Source organism: Salvelinus namaycush, chromosome 18 (genome assembly GCF_016432855.1).
Source record: "Salvelinus namaycush isolate Seneca chromosome 18, SaNama_1.0, whole genome shotgun sequence".
Classification (NCBI taxonomy): Eukaryota; Metazoa; Chordata; class Actinopteri; order Salmoniformes; family Salmonidae; genus Salvelinus; species Salvelinus namaycush.
Window position 1 is genome coordinate 18,951,969 of NC_052324.1, and position 18,542 is coordinate 18,970,510.

The following is an 18,542-nucleotide window of genomic DNA, read 5'->3' on the forward strand; positions in this document are numbered from 1 at the left end:
AGTATACCTAAAACAGATATTTTCCAGTTTTACATTGAGGAAAACACGGTCCCAGCTTAACCCAATGAGTCCCATCGTAACGCCGGCATGTTTTGGACTAACATTGTGAGTTTGAGCTTCTGGGTTGTACCATTGGATTTGTCTATTTAGTCTGCAACCGTAGATACCAAGTCTCTGTGACTAACGGAGGCTGAGCTAGAGCGGTGTTTGTGTGACAAGGGCGGATCCCGAAGGGGCCCGGGGCCGGGTCTTTTTAGAAAAATGTCTGTAGAGTCCGAATGGTTTGAGCTACAAACTATCTATGAAAAGCTAAGACAAACACGAACATGTTTTGCGCTATGATGTTCACAAGCTACACAACACCCATTAGAAGGTAAGGGGTTCTTCTACATGGGAAATCACAGGACATAGCAGAGGTGGGACCAAGTCATTGTTTTACAAGTCACAAGTAAGTCTCAAGTCTTAGCACTCAAGTCCCAAGTCAAGACAGGCAAGTCCGAGTCAAGACCGTCAAGTCTCGAGTCAAGTCTCAAGTCCTAAACTTTTAGTTTCGAGTCCTAAACAAGTCACATTTGGTGAAGAGAACATTATAATACCATTTCATATTTTTAACAAGAGTAATAGTTAGTATATTACATTTACGCAAATCATGAATGCTTTAAAAAATATCTCTATATTTATTACTTTCCAAATAAACGTTATGTTTCCATGGGAATACATGGGTAGCCATAAGAAAGACCGCCCCCCCCCCCCCCCCCCCCAGTAGTGATCGACTATCGAGGATCGTTATGGGATGCAATCAGGCGATGTAGGCTTGTACACAATCACCCAACTTTAACACACACACACACACTCTCTGTGTGGTTACAGTAGGTTAACATATGTCAATGGTTTTAGGAACAGCAGTAACATCAGGCAGGATTTAGGCTACCAACTGCCTAGCCAGTTGTAGCTCAATCTTGGGTGCAATGATCACGTTCCCGTACTGACTGACTGTGTGGAGGCTCATTGATTTAACTTTACGTTTGCCTACATGATACACCAGTAAAGTAATAAAATATATAGCTGTCGGCTATATTAGCCACGACTTACCATTCTTTGTGCAGCTTCAAATGTCAAACAAAGTTGGAAAATGTTGCGCCTCCGTCTGTAATTTTCTTCCCGCATGTTTTGCAAGTTGCAATCCGTTTTTTGTTGACAGCGTGGTCTTTATATCCAAAAATAATAATTTTGGGTATCATCTTTCCAAGGCCTCCATCTGAATTCACCCGCCGACGTTCCTCTGCACTGCCACGCACAACTTTTTCTCAGCTGGCACAATTTGCTGCTGTCCGATTCAACCTATAATCCGTTAAATGAAGAGTTGATGCGCTGCGCACTTTTTTTAATAGCATCATTTAAATATTTGGGCTTGGGGAGGGTATCAAGTCAGGTCGAGTCATAAGGCTCAAGTCCAAGTCAAGTCACGAGTCATTGGTGTTAAAGTCAAAGTCGAGTTGCAAGTCATCATGTTTGTGACTCGAGTCAAAGTAATGTGACTCGAGTCCACACCTCTGGGACATAGTGTCCATAATGCTGTAATAAGCTCACATAGTTGCTGTCACAACCTCCAGACAGTTGTCATATTCATTTCCCAGCAAGCAAACCATTTCTGTACTTACAGCATTCATATACATTCATTTTTATCAGGTTTTTGCTTTGGCGGACCTTCATTTTTTAAATTTACATTTGTCAATAAAACTCATGAATGCAACTGTTTATGTCAAATGGTAAAACACTTCATTGTGAGGCTGAATATAAGGGTTGGACATGCAGATAAATGAAAGTCAGATAAATGAAAAGCCAATTTTTGCTGGGCTCTCGGGACTGATATGGTAAAAGACAGAATAGACAAGGACAGTTGTCTTTGGAGGTGCTTTCTCTGGAAGCAGCATCATATGGTCACAATGAAAGTGCAGCTCATGGGGATGTGCAGGGGTGTCATGCACCCCCAAAATCTGAGGAGGCACAAAGAACTTTATGGCTGGGTGGTGGTCTGGAGGGGGGCTAGGCCCCCCGTTTGTAAATGTGAGAATTTACCTTTTTTAACCTTTTTCCTGCAATCTAGACTTATTTTTCTGCATATCTAAGCATTTCTCTTGAGCTGTCTCCATCTTCCTGACTGGTGGTTCTTTTTTGAAAGAAATTAAACATGCTTCTCTGCATCTTTGCTCAAATCTGTGTAAAAGATTGAAAGGAATGTAAGTCTTATTCAGTACATTTAGTTACTGCTCGCTTTTCTAAAGTCTACCTTGCCAGTAGGCATGCCAGCTAAGATAGTTAGACAAGCTAACTACTCTAACTTGATTGATAGGCTGAAATAGCTTATTGTCAGCTAGTTGCGAAGTAGTCAGATGGGAACATATCTGGGCTAGCTAAAGCCAACTTCATAAAATTGCTAGGTGGCTATAAGTACAGTATTACAGAGAGAAAAAAATAAATATATTTTTTATACAAGACAAATCTGAAGGGGCACGTGACCCTGTACCCCTTATGGGCATGACGCCTCTGGAGATGTGTGCAACTTACTCCTCAGCCTGAAGTGTCCCACTTGCTCCAGCGAATTGCTAGCTTTTCACTTGGATCCGACTGGTAAGATGCTTTAGGAGGGTGGTCACGTGTGCTAACAAGGCAGAGGTCCAGGGTTCGAGCTTCGTGTGAGCTGAATCCGGAGGAAGTGGTACTCGCTAAGCAAGCAGCGTGAGGTCCTTTAAACAAGCAGCCCTATAAACTCCATTCTATTTGACAAGAGCATGGGTCAGTAGGTTAGTGGGTGTTGATTGAGGGGATATTTGACCTTAGAGGTCAGCTTAAGCTGAGGGAAGGATTAGAGGAAGTCAAAGCTGGAGGTTAACGAGTGAGTAGGGGTCAAAGGAGACATGACTCACATTGTCAGGGTCAGTAGCACAACATCTTCACCCCACCGCTAGGATTAACCCTAGCACTCATGTCTTACCTACTACTCTAGCTGAACATTAACACTAAAATCAAGCCTATATCTTATAGAAATCTCAACCTAACTTTGACACATATTATTTACAGTAGCCTTTATAACCCATGACGCTAAATAAACCCTTTGTCTTATTCCCTGTGCTGTCCTAATGCTATATCCTTTATCCTTTACACAGAGGCCCCGTCCTTCGCTGAGCCTGGAGATGCCATCATGGAGAAAGTGTCTAACAGCAAGGTCACCATCCCCTGCCCCGCCAAAGGTAGGATAAGATTTATTTATGTATGTTTTCCGGGGTGATTTGCGATAGAGGGAAACACGTCTGGTGTCAGAAAAAATACACCATTTACACAGCCTGACCAAAGTGAACAAATCCGGTGAATCTTTTTCTGGTAATGTTTGGATGGAACTGTTTTGTTTCATCATTCCCAGAGCTAGCTCCATATTAAATGTAGGACAAGGTGTGGATTTATCTAGCTACCTTCAAGGCATTGCTCTGCTTTCTCCATAGGGCTTCATTTGTCTGTGGAAACAAATGTGTGTTTCAATACCCCTGCTATCCCAATGGTGTGCTTTCATTCTATTGAATACGGTTTCTGTCTCTATTTTAACATCTTGGTGAAGGGGGAGGTAGCACGCAGCATGGCTGAGAAAGTGTGTGTGTGTTTGAGCATGCTTTCTTATGCGTGGGCCCATTGAACTTCTTGTTGACAGGGTATTTAAATAGGTGTTCAAATCAAATGTGATTTGTCACATGCAGGTGTAGACTAACGGTGAAATGCTTACTTACTGGCCCTTCCTAATGCGTAGAGAAATAATATAAATATAATAACATGAGGAATAAAATACAACAAGTAATGATAACTTGGCTATATACACAGGGCACCAGTATCGAGTTGTTTGTATGGAGCCGTGCCATGGTAACGGGCATGTTTGAGAAGGTGAGGAGTGGGCTAATACGGACATAGCAGCAGCTGGAACATCATTCTGCCTGAAGATGTGGCTCAGCGGGCCACATCTGCTTTCCTCTCCGCTCTGCGAGGGGGCCTGCTGGGAGAGGAATCCTAATTACAGGCTGCTGCTGGCAGATAATAGACAGAGATATCTGGGGTACTCCTCTACTGAGTAGGCTGGCTCCACTGGCCCTCCTTGTAGAGCTTAGACAGGCAGCCACACTGTTACCATTACAGGGTAACACCCCAAAGAACTCAAAACAACCCCAAACAACCCCCCAAGAAACAAACAACCCCAAACATGAACCTGAAAGAACCCAAAAGAACCCCAAAGTACCCTAAACAATCCAAAAGTACCCTAAACAACCCAAAAAAAAAACAAACAGGTACCCAAAAACAACCTAAACGTACCCAATACAACCCAAAACAACTTAAAAGAACCCAAAAGTACCCAAAACAACCCTAAACAACCCCAAACAACCATAAACAAGTACCCCAAACAACCCATAAGTACCGCAAAGTCACAAAATACCCAAAAGAACACACAAGCACCCAAAAAGTACCCACAAGAACCCAAAGGTACTCAAAACAACCCCAACATATGCAAAACAACACCAAACAACCCCAAACAGGAACTCCAAACAGCCCAAAAGTACACAAAACAACTCAAAACAACCACAAACAGGTACCCCAAACCATCCAAAAGAACTACAAACGGCCAGCCAAAACAACACAAAACCACCCAAATTATAAATTCAGGTTCATGTTTCAGACAGGTCAATAATGGCTTGCTTGATTGGGCTGGTGGTTCACCTCTACAGGCTACAGGGACCCATTTGATTACACATTAGAGATAATCCAGGTCCCTCAAACATCATCAGTGACGTTTCCTGTAAACTGTGACACAATCCTGGTCTCCTGCCATGAATGGAGCGGTCTACAGAGAACAATAGTAATGCCGTCTTTTTGTAGGCACTAACTCCGCGATGGCTCGTTGGCCAAAGCCTACGGGGAAATTAATGTTTTTTGGGGGGGGGTTTGGATAAATGCCGAAAATAAGGCCTGTGGTAAACACAGACTTAGGAGAGTTTCTACGTTTTATTCTATGAGATAATCTTCATCAGCTAACGTCACTGTTTGTGAATTTTGAAGCATGTATGTGATCAAAACAAGCACATAAAGGCTTCATAATTAAGAAAGTTGACTGACTGATATTCAGGGCTGGTTCCAGGCATAAGTGACATAAGCGGTCCCCGACCGAAAATGGAACTTATTTGGGGTCTCAACTTACTATTGCGAGTAAGAATAGTAGAATACACCAGGTACAATTTAGAAATGTGGTTGTGCATCAGAGGTTTTTCCCTTGTTATGTCAGTCACTGACAGTCACTGAATTAGCCATGTCAGCTAACAATTTTTGATTGGTAGTTAGTTGATTGAAGTAATCATGACCGAATACTGACCGTGCACGCAGGGCACGTGCCCAGGGGCCCCGACCTTCAGGGAGCCCCTATTGATTTTGTTAGTCATTCTCACTTAGATATCATATTAACATGGCATAAGTCATTACAAAAATGTGTTTGATTGCAGGAAATTAGCTTCAAAACTGCAAAAATGTCTCTCTACCCTATTGCAAATTGTATAGAATTGCAAAAAATTTGATGTAAAACTTTACAAAAATGATCTCTCACCCATGGCAAAAACAAATTATTGAGCGGATGGTCGGTGGGCCGGAACATAATTACAAATCATTTGTACACTTCAAATTGACCGCAAGAAGCCCAAAAATATATAATGTTTGACTAAAACATAATAATTTCAAACGTTGATCACGTCGTGTCTCTCTATTATGCGTGGGAGTACTTGGGAACAGATTTCTTAAATTAAAATCACATTGAGCTGATTTCCTGGTGTTTTTTTACAGACTTTTATGTCCCAACAATAAAAATTCCGCATACACATTTTGATTTATTTTTGCTCAGAAAATGTTTGGGGGGGAAATAAAATCCTGGGGAACCCTGTCATAGAACAATACATATAAAATCTTCTAAGCCTGTGTTAATCTCAGACCTTATTTTCGCAGTTTATCCCAAAACCCAATTTTTCCCCATCATTTCCCCCATAGGAATGGCTGAACGAACCAGATGTAACTCGTTTCTGGTTTTTGGGACTACAAGCTGGCAAGCTCTATTGGCTAAAGGAATAGCTCTATCGACTCAGAAGAAGCTAGGCTATCATCCTGTGATAACACACTGACCTTATCTATTTCATACCCAGAGTAACACACAGAGCATTCAAACTACTGGAGAAAACCCCTCACAATCATCTCAAATTGTGTTTTTACACAATAAATGAAACACAGACTACCCCCTGCTAATCTGGAGACTATCGGGTATGTTGTGGTGGACTGTCATTAAAATTGCTTCACGGGAACCTGGTACAATTAAGTTTGTAGTGTGGCTAGCAACTAGATGGCTCTGAATGCACTGGCATGGGGTCAAATCTACTACTAACTACTTATGGACCTAACTAGTTCGCTCTAGTTGTATCCTGATGTCGACAGCAGATGATAGTTGTATTCATAATATGCTGTAGCTAATTTAGCTAGCTAACATACATTTTGAGAAAACAAGTTATATTAACCAGCTAGAGAGCTAGCTAGCATTAGCAATGTTTGGTGGTCAATTCCGGATTCGAAAAATACTCCAACAGCCTCTGCATTTCAGGAATCACAATAGCAAGTACGCCTGGTGCATTCACTGTTATTTAGACATTTAATCAATTGAGCTACGTTTTCTATGAAAACTCTGTTTTGTTATAGGTCTCATTGGCTTTCATGTGCTTGAAATGTGAGCTTGTCCGAGGTTTCGGACTCAACGACGGTTGCTATCCATTGGAGATCTACTATTGGTTGCCCAAAATTCTGGGTCTTGATTTAGCGAAGGGTCAATTGACTGAACTGAAACGGAATTGACCCCAACCCTAACCCTGTCCCTGACCCACACACACAAATATCCCTATCTGCACTCACTCACATACACATTTACCAGAGTAGACAAATAATTATATCCACATGTTCATACACTACATGACCAAAAGTATGTGACACCTGCTCGTCAAACATCTCATTCCAAAATCATCCTCTTAAGGATTAGCCCAGTTTTCTTCAATTTTTGCCTAAAATGACGTACTCAAATCTAACTGCCTGTAGTTCAGGACATGAAGCAAGGATATGCATAGTCTTGATACCACTTGAAAGGAAACACTTTGACGTTTGTGGAAATGTGAAATTAATATAGGAGAATATAACACATTAGATCTGGTAAAAGATAATACATAAAAAAACATGCGTTTTTTGGTATTTTTTTGTACCATCGTCAAGCGAAAGGCCATAATGAATTATTCTAGCCCAGGCACAATTTAGACTTTGGCCACTAGATGGCAGCAGTGTATGGGCAAAGTTTTAGACTGATTCAATGAACCATTGCATTTCTATTCAAAATGTTGTTTCAAGACTGCCCAAATGTGCCTAATTGGTTTATTCATACATTTTCAAGTTGATAATTGTGCACTCTTCTCAAACAATAGCATGGTATTATTTCACTGTAATAGCTACTGTAAATTGGACAGTGCAGTTAGATTAACAAGAATGTAAGCTTTCTGCCATATCAGATATGGCTATGTCCTGGGAATTTTTTGGGTTTCTTACAACCTCATGCTAATCATATTAGCCTATGTTTGCTCAACCGTCCCAAGGTCGGGACACCGATCCTGTAGAGAATTTATGGAGAGCAGACATTTGACGTACTGACTTGTTGGAAAGGTGGCATCCTTTGACGGTGCCACATTGAAAGTCACTGAGCTCCTCAGTAAGGCCATTCTACTGTCAATGTTTGTCTATGGATTTTATACACCTGTCAGCAACGGGTGTGGCTGAAGTAGCCGAATCCAGTAATTTGAAGGGGTGTCCACATACTTTTGTATATGTAGTGCAGCTTGTTTTTGCCAATATCTACTATTTCAGTCATTGCTTTTTGTAAGGACTGGGTGTCGGAGTGCGAAGTCAAACGCAGAAAGCAGAGGGTGCAATAACAAATGTTCCCTTTTAATGAACACTGAGAAACTAAAGTCACCCTTCTAATACACTGGGTGGTCACAAAAACTACCCCAGACACGGGGGGAATGAAAGCAGTCCAGTAACCACGTAGACACGTAGTACAAAACAGACACCACGCTTAACAACTAATAATCCCGCACAAAGCACCGGGCGGGCCGGCTGACTGATAAGCCCAACTGATTACCAACAAATGAAAACAGGTGTAATCAATAAACACATAAGGAGGGGGAGAAAAGGATCAGTGGCAGCTAATAGGCCGGTGACGACGACCGCCGAGCGCCACCCGAACGGGAAGGAGAGCCTGCCTTGGTCGGAGTCGTGACAGTACCCCCCCTCTGACGCGCGGCTCCCGCAGCGCGCCGACACCGGCCTCGAGGTCGACCCGGAGGACGAGGTGCAGGGCGATCCGGATGGAGGCGATGGAAATCCCTCAGCATAGACGGATCCAAAATGTCCCCCACCGGTACCCAGCACCTCTCCTCCGGACCGTACCCCTCCCAGTCCACGAGGTACTGCAGGCCCCTCACCCGGCGTCTCGAGTCCAGAATGGCCCGTATCATGTACGCCGGGGACCCCTCGATGTCCAGAGGGGGAGGAGGGACCTCCGGCACCTCACCGTCCTGCAGGGGACCAGCTACCACCGGCCTGAGGAGAGACACATGAAACGAGGGGTTAATACGATAATAGGAAGGGAGTTGTAATCGATAACACACCTCGTTTATTTTCCTCAGGACTTTGAAGGGCCCTACACACTGCGGACCCAGCTTCCGGCAGGGCAAGCGGAGGGGCAGGTTTCGGGTCGAGAGCCAGACCCTGTCCCCCGGTACAAACACGGGGGCCTCACTGCGGTGGCGGTCAGCACTCCTCTTCTGCCGTCCACTAGCTTGTTGGAGGGATTCCTGGACGGCCCTCCATGTCTCCTTGGAGCGCTGCACCCATTCCTCCACCGCAGGAGCCTCGGTCTGGCTCGGATGCCATGGTGCCAGGACCGGCTGGTACCCCAATACACACTGAAAGGGGGACACGTTAGTAGAGGAGTGGCGTAGTGAGTTCTGGGCCATTTCGGCCCAGGGGATGTATCTCGCCCACTCCCCTGGCCGGTCCTGGCAATACGACCGCAGAAACCTACCCACCTCCTGGTTCACTCTCTCCACCTGCCCATTACTCTCGGGGTGATAACCGGAGGTCAGGCTGACCGAGACCCCCAAACGCTCCATGAACGCCCTCCATACTCGGGACGTGAACTGGGGGCCCCGATCAGAAACGATGTCCTCCGGCACCCCGTAGTGCCGGAAGACGTGGGTGAATAATGCCTCCGCAGTCTGCAGGGCTGTAGGGATACCGGGCAACGGGAGGAGACGGCAGGACTTAGAGAACCGATCCACAATCACCAGTACCGTAGTGTTCCCCTGAGACGGGGGAAGATCGGTCAGAAAATCTACGGACAGATGCGACCAAGGCCGTTGTGGAACGGGGAGGGGTTGTAACTTCCCTCTAGGAAGGTGCCTAGGAGCCTTACTCTGGGCGCATACCGAACAGGAGGAAACATAAACCCTAACGTCCCTAGCCAAGGTAGGCCACCAATACCTCCCCCGAAGGCTCCCCACTGTCCTTGTCACCCCAGGGTGACCCGAGGAGGGTAGAACGTGAGCCCACCGAATCAATTTGTCCCGAACACCAAGCGGCACGTACTTCCGACCCACCGGACACTGAGGAGGAGCGGGTTCCGCCCGTAACGCCCGCTCGATGTCCGAGTCCACCTCCCACACCACTGGTGCCATCAGCCTTGATGCAGGAAGGATGGGAGTAGGTTCGGTGGACCGATCGTCCGTGTCATAAAACCGGGACAGTGCATCCGCCTTTACGTTCTGGGAGCCTGGTTTATACGATAACGTAAATTGGAATCGGGTAAAGAATATGGCCCACCTTGCCTGACGTGGGTTCAGTCTCCTAGCTGCCCGAATATACTCCAGATTCTGGTGGTCGGTCCAGATGAGAAAAGGGTGCTTAGCCCCCTCAAGCCAGTGTCTCCACACCTTCAGAGCACTGACCACTGCTAACAACTCCCGGTCCCCCACATCATAGTTACGCTCCGCTGGGCTGAGCTTCTTCGAGAAGAAAGCGCAGGGGTGGAGTTTTGGTGGCGTACCAGAGCGCTGTGATAGCACGGCACCTACCCCAGCCTCGGACGCGTCCACCTCCACTATGAATGCTAGAGAGGGGTCCGGATGCGCCAACACGGGTGCATCCGTGAACAGCGCCTTCAACCTGTTGAAAGCTCCGTCCGCTTTTGCTGACCACTGCAACCGCACCGGACCCCCCTTCAGCAGTGAGGTAATGGGAGCTGCTACCTGGCCAAAACCCCGGATAAACCTCCGGTAGTAGTTGGCAAAACCCAAAAACCGCTGCACCTCTTTTACCGTGGTCGGAGTCGGCCAATTACGCACGGCCTTAATGCGGTCACGTAACCACGTAGACACGTAGTACAAAACAGACACCACGCTTAACAACTAATAATCCCGCACAAAGCACCGGGCGGGCCGGCTGACTGATAAGCCCAACTAATTACCAACAAATGAAAACAGGTGTAATCAATAAACACATAAGGAGGGGGAGAAAAGGATCAGTGGCAGCTAATAGGCCGGTGACGACGACCGCCGAGCGCCACCCGAACGGGAAGGAAAGCCTGCCTCGGTCGGAGTCGTGACACTTTTATTATTTCTGCTATCCTGACGATATAGAATCCTGACCTGAACCCAATATATCACATACCAAACTGAAACGTGAACCTGAACTGATCATTTGAGTGGTTTTGTGTTGTTTTGGCTACCAGTTTGTGGTTCTTTTAAGTACTTTTGGGTTCTTTCAGGTACCCGTTTGTGTTTTTTTGTGGTTATTTTGGGTACTTTGGGGGGTTATTTCTGAGACTTTTGGGTTGTTTAGGTTACCTGTTTTGGGGTGGTTTGGGGTTATTTGTTGTTGTTTGTGTTTGTTTTGGGTACTTTTGGGTTGTTTTTGTTACTTTTGGGGTCACACTTTATTTGGATAGTCTGGATAGTCCATTTATAGATGGTCTACAGATGGTTATACTATCAACAAACTATCTGATGTTAAGCAACTGCTTACAAAGGTTACGGTTAGGGTTAGGTTTAGAATAAGGGTTAGGGTATGGGTTAAGAGGGTTAGGCCTAGGGTTAGGGTAAGGGTTAAGTTTAGGGTTAGGATGAGAGTTAAGGTTAAGGTTAGGGCTATGGTTAGGGTTAGTAGATAATTAGTTGAAATGTTACTGATAGTATGTAGCTAGGACGATACAGATGGACTATCCAAGTGAAGTGTTACCCCTGTTTCTGAGTGGTTTTGGGTTGTTTTTGGATAACTGTTTGTGGTTGTTTTGTGTACTTTTGGGTTGTTTTGGGTACTTTGGGGGGGTTGTTTTGGGTACTTGTGGGTTGTTTTGGGTACCTGTTTGTGGTTGTTTGTAGTTGTTTTGGGTACTTTGGGATTATTCTAGGTACTTTTGGGTACCTGTTTGGGATTGTTTGGGTGACTAGTAGGACCTGTTAAGGATCCCTCACAGAGATGGTCACAGCTCCAGGCAGCAGCACTAGGAGCCTTGCCAAGGAAACTAGGAAACAATAGCTTGTTCATCACCCATTGTTTCATATAAATGTATCTGTCTGCATGGATGTTGAATGGGAAGATGAAAGGAGATTCTACCATCAGGAAAAAACATTTTTTTTACCAACAGGAACACTTAATGCCCAATAATAGTGGAAGACAAGTACTTGTTTAAAAAACACATGGAAGAGACAATCGAAGGAAACGTAGTAGACCCTGCAGATAAGTACAAGAAACAGGTTTTAATGAGATGTTTTTACTTTTACACAGAACATCTGTATGCATTTTCTCACAGCAATGAGATAATAAAATTGAGTCAGTGTTCTAAAGTGTAAACATGTGCTCTGCGTGGGACTGGGTGATAACATTACCTTTGGTTCCTCTCTGTGGTTCCTCTTTGTCCCCTGAGTTTAGTATTTTTGGACGGGGGATGAAATATGTGTTTAGTTTCCAGTACAGCCTCCTCTCTCTCTGGTGTTTGGATATGTTCTGTAAATAGAGATGGTACAGGGGTTTACTTCCTTGTCTGCTCTTAATGCAAAAAGCTGGACTGGATGTCCACACACCTACAGTTGAAGTCGGAGGTTTACATACACCTTAGCCAAATACATTTAAACTCAGTTTTTCACAATTCCTGACATTTAATCCAAGTAAAAATTACCTGTCTTAGGTCAGTTAGGATCACCACTTTATCAGAATAATAGTAGAGAGAATGATTTATTTCAGCTTTTATTTCTTTCATCACATTCCCAGTGGGTCAGAAGTTTACGTACACACAATTAGTATTTGGTAGCATTGCCTTTAAATTGTTTAACTTGGGTCAAACGTTTCGGGTAGCCTTCCACAAGCTTCCCAGAATAAGTTGGGTGAATTTTGGCCCATTCCTGACAGGGCTGGTGTAACTGAGTCAGGTTTGTAGGCCTCCTTGCTCGCAAACACTCTTTTTCGGTTTTGCCCACAAATTTTCCATAGGAATTGAGGTCAGGGCTTTGTGATGGCCACTCCAATACCTTGACTTTGTTGTACTTAAACCATTTTGCCACAACTTTGGAAGTATGCTTGGGGTCATTGTCCATTTGGAAGACCCATTTGCGAGCAAGCTTTAACTTCCTGACTGATGTCTTGAGATGTTGCTTCAATATATCCACATAATTTTCCTCCTCGTGATGCCATCTATTTTGTGAAGTGCACCAGTCCCTCCTGCAGCAAAGCACCCCCACAACATGATGCTGTCACCCCCGTGCTTCACGGTTGGGATGGTGTTCTTTGGCTTGCAAGCTTCCCCCATTTTCCTCCAAACATAACAATGGTCATAATGGCCAAACAGTTATATTTTTGTTTCATCAGACCAGAGGACATTTCTTCAAAAATTACGATCTTTGTCCCCATCTGCAGTTGCAAACCGTAGTCTGGCTTTTTTATGGCGGTTTTGGAGCAGTGGCTTCTTCCTTGCTGAGAAGGCCTTTCAGGTTATGTCGATATAGGACTCGTTTTACTGTGGATATAGATACTTTTGTACCTGTTTTCTCCAGCATCTTCACAAGGTCCCTTGCTGTTGTTCTGGGATTTATTTTTTTTATTTTTTTTTTTAAATTTGATCCCATTTTCTCCCCAATTTTCGTGGTATCCAATCGCTAGTAATTACTATCTTGTCTCATCGCTACAACTCCCGTACGGGCTCGGGAGAGACGAAGGTTGAAAGCCATGCGTCCTCCGAAGCACAACCCAACCAAGCCGCACTGCTTCTTAACACAGCGCGCCTCCAACCCGGAAGCCAGCCGCACCAATGTGTCGGAGGAAACACCGTGTACCTGGCCCCCTTGGTTAGCGCGCACTGCGCCCGGCCCGCCACAGGAGTCGCTGGAGCGCGATGAGACAAGGATATCCCTACCGGCCAAACCCTCCCTAACCCGGACGACGCTATGCCAATTGTGCGTCGCCCCACGGACCTCCCGGTCGCGGCCGGCTGCGACAGAGCCTGGGCGCGAACCCAGAGACTCTGGTTAGCACTGCGATGCAGTGCCCTAGACCACTGCGCCACCCGGGAGGCCGTTCTGGGATTTATTTGCACTTTTCGCACCACAGTATGTTCATCTCTAGGAGACAGAACGCGTCTCCTTCCTGAGCGGTATGATGGCTGCGTGATCCCATGGTGTTTATACTTGTCTACTATTGTTTGTACAGATGAACGCGGTACCGTCAGGCGTTTGGAAATTGCTCCCAAGGATGAACCAGACTTGTGGAGGTCTACAATTTTTTTTCTGAGGTCTTGGCTGATTTATTTAGATTTTTCCATGATGTCAAGCAAAGAGGCACTGAGTTTGAAGGTAGGCCTTGAAATACATCCACAGGTACACCTCCAATTGACTCAAATGATGTCAATTAGCCTATCAGAAGCTTCTAAAGCCATGAAATCATTTTCGGGAATTTTCCAAGCTGTTTAAAGGCACTGGCACAATTGTGATACAGTGAATTATAAGTGAAATAATCTGTCTGTAAACAATTGTTGGAAAAATTATTTGTGTCATGCACAAAGTAGATGTCCTGACCGATTTGCCAAAACTATTGTTTGTTAACAAGAAATTTGTGGAGTAGTTGAAAAAAAAGTTTTAATGACTCCAACCTAAGTGTATGTAAACTTCCGACTTCCAACTGTATGTATGTCCTGTCCTTCTTATGTAAGAGATACCTAAGACTGGCTTATATGGGGTAATGGTGTGCCCACCAAACACCATTCAGTCCCCTGCTCCACCACTAACTCCATCCCAGACTCCTTTCTCTGCTCCCGGCCCTTTTCCCCATTGTAAAGCTCCAAACACATCTATTTTAGTCGCCGATACATCACATCAAGGCTTTGAACTACTGGCCCAACCACTATTCTTACTGCCCAGGATCCTCACCTATGATTTTGGTAGTAAATCATGACACCAGTACTTTAAATCAGGCATCTACCAATATATTGTGTTTGGCTTTTGTGTACTACTTTCTAGCCTTGAAGTATCCTAGCCCACGGACCAATAGGGTTCTCAGTCTCAGTAACAATTTGGCAACGTTTCCCCTGCTGTCCTGCTGTCCAATAGATAAATATAGGGCCCGCTTTTTCCAGTCTGGGACTCTTTCCCATTCAGCCCTCCTGTGGGGGAGCACAGGGACAGAAGTAAATTTTGTTTCTGTCAGTTATGATCGATTAATCCCTCCTCAGACCTCCTTACAACACTACTCACACCACCTCTCTGTTCTCTCTACACCCGCAGGCTCACCCTTTCCAAAGGTGCGCTGGTTCAAGAACGGTCTTGGGATATTCCCTGACCAATCAGAGTTCTCTGTGGCAGAAGATGGCTCTCTTGTGATTGGCTCTGCATCTGCCAGTCACAGTGGGGACTTCAAGTGTGTGGCCAGCAATGATGCAGGCTCTGTTGAGCGGAAGACACGGCTGAAAGTGAATGGTGAGACCTCATAAACTCGAACTTTATACAGACCTGATGTCAGTTCAGATCACAATAAAATGTGACCGACCGCCTTGATTCGGTCTTATGTAGCAAAATTTGAAATTGTGTTTTTTACATTGTATAAAAGCAGAGACACAGAGCTACAAAATGGTATATCACACACTGCATTTGAGGAACAAGGGGAAAGTAATTCTGCTTTGAAAGTTGATAAACTTGTAACCTCACTTTTGAGAAAATGGCCTTTGAATGTTTTGGTACTACTATTTGAGAGTTCTTCTTTGTCTACACCCATTCAGCATCATTCACACCCTCTTAAGCTTTCACCACACCCATCTCTTTAAACATTGATCCGAGCATTCTGTCCTAACGACAACAGTCAAGCACCCAAGCTACCTGGCTAACGTTGGCTAGCTTGCTAGCTACTTCCAGACACAAATGAGAGAACAGCTCACTGATCATTTTATTCACCCTAGCAGAGCTGGTTAGGTGTTGAGCATTCATAATTTTGTCAGTTATTCTGCTCTCTGGCACACTCAGACGAGAGTGCTCTGAAATCGGGGTAGATAGCCAGAGCGAATTTACCAGCTACGTCGATCAACAGTTGTCGCAGTGACATTCTATTGAAATGTCTTCTTTTGTTAAGACATGTAGCTAGCTAGCTAGGTAAACAATGAACCATAATCCCAACACATGATGTTACTACCTTGCATGAATCTGCAGGTAGCTAACCAACCAGGTTCAATGTTAGCTAGCTAACATTAGGCTATAACTAGCAAAGCAAATGGCTCTGAGATTCGAATAATAAGATCATACACGTCACGTTAGCTAGCGAGCCAGCCAGCTAACGTTAGCTAGCTAGCTAACAGTACACTTTAACTTGAAATGAAAAAATGACTTTCTGTCAAAATTAGAAATGTGTAATCTGAAAATGTAGCTAGCAAGACTATCTTACCCATTTACATCATAGATGGATGCTTCTCCCTGTCACGGATGCCATGGTTGCCTTTAGTTTGAAGATGTAATCCGGAGACAGGTGTTTTCTCCATCTTCTTAGCTATCATACTCTAATTCCACTGATTTCAAAACTCAGTCCTCCAGAAAGTGAAGAGGAACACTAATGCAGTTCTACTACGTGATACATAAAAAAAGCAGCATTAGACAGGATTACCTACACATACTGACCAGCTCAAATAGACAGAAGTGTGCTATATGGCAGACCAATCCGAACTCATCTCTCGGCATGTGCAGCCCACTCATTATCTCTACCAATCATGGCTAGCGGGAAGGTTGCCTCTTTTTCTGTGGCTAAACCAACTAGGCTCGTAATTTAACAATTTTCTTTGTATTTACAGATGGCATACAAGTATTTTATTAAGGGCACATGAAAGTTCACATGTTCCAGAAGGCATTTCTGCCAAAAAAACACATTTTGATTAAAATAAAGTTGACGTTCAAATGGCTCTCCTGTGAAGTAGTGACCCGCGACATACGCCTAGTTTACTGAAACTAGTCACAAATGTGTTAATAAGGGGACTTCCAGATTATGTCTGTCTCCTGTACTCCTCCAGTTCCCCCCGAGATCCAGGATGATGGACAGCCCCTGAACCTGACTGTCACCCTGAAGCAGCCCCTCACTCTCGGCTGTGATGCCTTTGGTATCCCCTCCCCCACAATCACCTGGACTAAAGACGGACATAATGTGAGCCACCTACCAGTCATTCAAATAAGCTTCTTAAAAAACACTAAGAAATAATGTATAGGTTGTATATTGTATATTGTATGTTACCATCTCAGTTAACACTTCTCGGGAGAGAGAATATTGTTGTATTGTTACCTGTAATGTTCCCCTAATGTTTGAGTGTCCAGTTTTTTGTTAGTTAGGGGAACATTATTTCTATGTTAACTAAAACTTTCGGAGAACCTTTTTAGCATGTTTTAATTAATGTTCTAGACGCGTTTTATTGCACATTGCAAGAACATGCATGAGTCCAGTTTCCTGAATGTTAGGACAATATTCCATCAATGTCCCACCAAACATACATAGAACATGGTTTCCATTTTCTCAGAATATGCAACATTCCCGTGTCCAGTTTTCTGAGGGTTAGGAGAATATTCCATCAACGTCACATCAAAAATACACAGAACATGGTTGCCATGTTCTCAGAATGTAAGATATTAATGTTCTACACACGTGCCCCCAAAAAATCATTACACATCACATCTTGTTACTTTTGCAGAGCCAATCAAGGCCCATGTTCTGTGTATGTTTGGTGGGACTTTGATGGAATATTCTCAGAACCCACAGAAAACTGGACACTTGAATGTTCTTGCAATGTGTCTAGAACATTAATATCTGAGAACATGGTAACCATGTTCTTGGTAAGTTCTATTTGACATTAAGGAAATGGTCTCTTGGAAACATTCCTTGCACATCACAGGAACATTCCTATGAAAACGTTAGTTAATGTCCTAATGAGACTCATAAGGGAACATTTTGTGGGAATGTTTGTTGTTAGCTGGGATACTTCTACTGCTAACTGTCAATGACAATCATGTTATTTGTATCTAGCAACACAGTGACACCAAGTGGTAATTTAGTTTATCACAGTTCAATATTTATCATACAGTAACAAGCACTAATTGTGTGTATAGGTGGTGGACTCCCTTGGAGTGTACCTTCAGAATGGGAAGAGACTTCTGAGAATCTACCGGGTCCAGGAAGAGCATGGTGGCCAGTTCACCTGCACAGCTAGTAACACAGCCGGGCAGGCCCGAAGGGACTACAACATTGTAGTACAAGGTGATCCTTCATAGTGCTTCAAATCAAGTTGTGGTCCTACCGCTCCCATTGATTTTACATTTTAAGTTTAAGGAAAGTAAACAAGCAGCCATTACAGGTCCAAGGCAGAGTTGTATGCTTTCTTAAGCCTAATTGAGTGTATGTATGTGTGTGTGTGTGTGTGTGTGTGTGTGTGTGTGTGTGTGTGCGTGTGCGTGTGCGTGTGTGTGTGTGTGTCAGCCCCACCAGTAATCTCGGGGACATCCAGGGTACAAGACCTGTCAGTGGTTGCAGGACAGGAGGTGGAGTTCCAGTGTCGGGTCGGTGGGCGCCCAGCCCCCAAAGTAGAATGGAGCCGGGATGGAGAGTGAGTATTCCATTATAGTTGTATGAGTTTGATATCAGATTTTGTGTGGGGATTAATCGGTACACAATCGGGCTTTGGTGTATTGATCCCTATTCCTCCTCTCCAGGGTGCTGTCCAAGGATGGTGACCCCCATGTGGAGTTCCATGATCAGGGCCAGGTGATGAAGGTGAAGGCAGTCAGACTAAGGGACCAGGGCTTGTACCAGTGTCTGGCCAGTAACAGTGCTGGGACACAGATGCGCCAGTTCAGACTCATAGTGCTAGGTATCCC

At 44.5% G+C, this 18,542-nt stretch overlaps 1 protein-coding gene across 1 annotated transcript in view; it reads left to right on the forward strand.

Moving 5' to 3' along the window:
- LOC120062856 (hemicentin-1-like) overlaps positions 1–18,542 on the forward strand; it is a 74,495-nt gene that overhangs the window by 29,949 nt on the left and 26,004 nt on the right. Inside the window, exons 25-30 of the mRNA XM_039012926.1 lie at positions 3,168–3,251; positions 14,931–15,122; positions 16,694–16,824; positions 17,778–17,925; positions 18,154–18,271; positions 18,378–18,535. Of these exons, the coding sequence (XP_038868854.1) occupies positions 3,168–3,251; positions 14,931–15,122; positions 16,694–16,824; positions 17,778–17,925; positions 18,154–18,271; positions 18,378–18,535 (831 nt within the window). The remainder of the gene's footprint in view (positions 1–3,167; positions 3,252–14,930; positions 15,123–16,693; positions 16,825–17,777; positions 17,926–18,153; positions 18,272–18,377; positions 18,536–18,542) is intronic.